Raw genomic sequence first — 611 nt, 5'->3', positions numbered from 1 at the left:
CTGATTAATATCTATCCCATAATACACAATTAATAGCTATGCCATATTAGATGCACCTGATTAATATCTATCCCATAATATACAATTAATAGCTATCCCATATTAGACGCACCTGATCAATATCTATCCCATAATATACAATTAATAGCTATGCCATATTAGACGCACCTGATCAATATCTATCCCATAATATACAATTAATAGCTATCCCATATTAGACGCACCTGATCAATATCTATCCCATAATATCAGGGGTTAATAATGACAGTGTCATTACAAGGTGTAATGACAATTTGTCATTATTAACCCCTGATAATATACAATTAATAGCTATGCCATGATAGCTACCTGAACACTTCGACGCCCCATCCTGCCATGGCGGTGAGTATGCGCGGGCCGAGATCGCGCGCTGGGTTGACGGCGTAGCCGCAGTTGTATCCGTACGCCATGCCGATCGCTCCCACAGTCGCTCCGACAGACACGGGGATGAGGCCCTTAGGAACGCTCATGTTTCGTTCGTCCGTGATCGCCAGCACGAGGATGGCAAGGATGGCCGTGCCGACTATCTACAGAGACGTGAGGAACCACGCGTGAACCCCTCTACATCCTAT

The 611-nt window shown here is 44.4% G+C and overlaps 1 protein-coding gene across 1 annotated transcript in view; it reads right to left on the bottom strand.

Annotated features, from left to right (window-relative positions):
* The window catches only part of LOC106816899 (aquaporin-3-like), a gene marked incomplete at its 5' end in the record, with an annotated part of 17,298 nt that extends 16,732 nt beyond the window's left edge, over positions 1 to 566 (bottom strand). The window contains 1 exon segment of the mRNA XM_014821542.1: positions 349 to 566. Within this exon segment, the coding sequence (XP_014677028.1) occupies positions 349 to 509 (161 nt within the window).
* Positions 567 to 611: the final 45 nt, after the last annotated feature.

This window comes from Priapulus caudatus, unplaced genomic scaffold (genome assembly GCF_000485595.1).
Source record: "Priapulus caudatus unplaced genomic scaffold, Priapulus_caudatus-5.0.1 Scaffold1523, whole genome shotgun sequence".
NCBI lineage: Eukaryota > Metazoa > Priapulida > Priapulimorpha > Priapulimorphida > Priapulidae > Priapulus > Priapulus caudatus.
The sequence above is the reverse complement of the archived record's forward strand: the minus strand, read 5'-3'. Positions and strand labels throughout refer to the sequence as shown.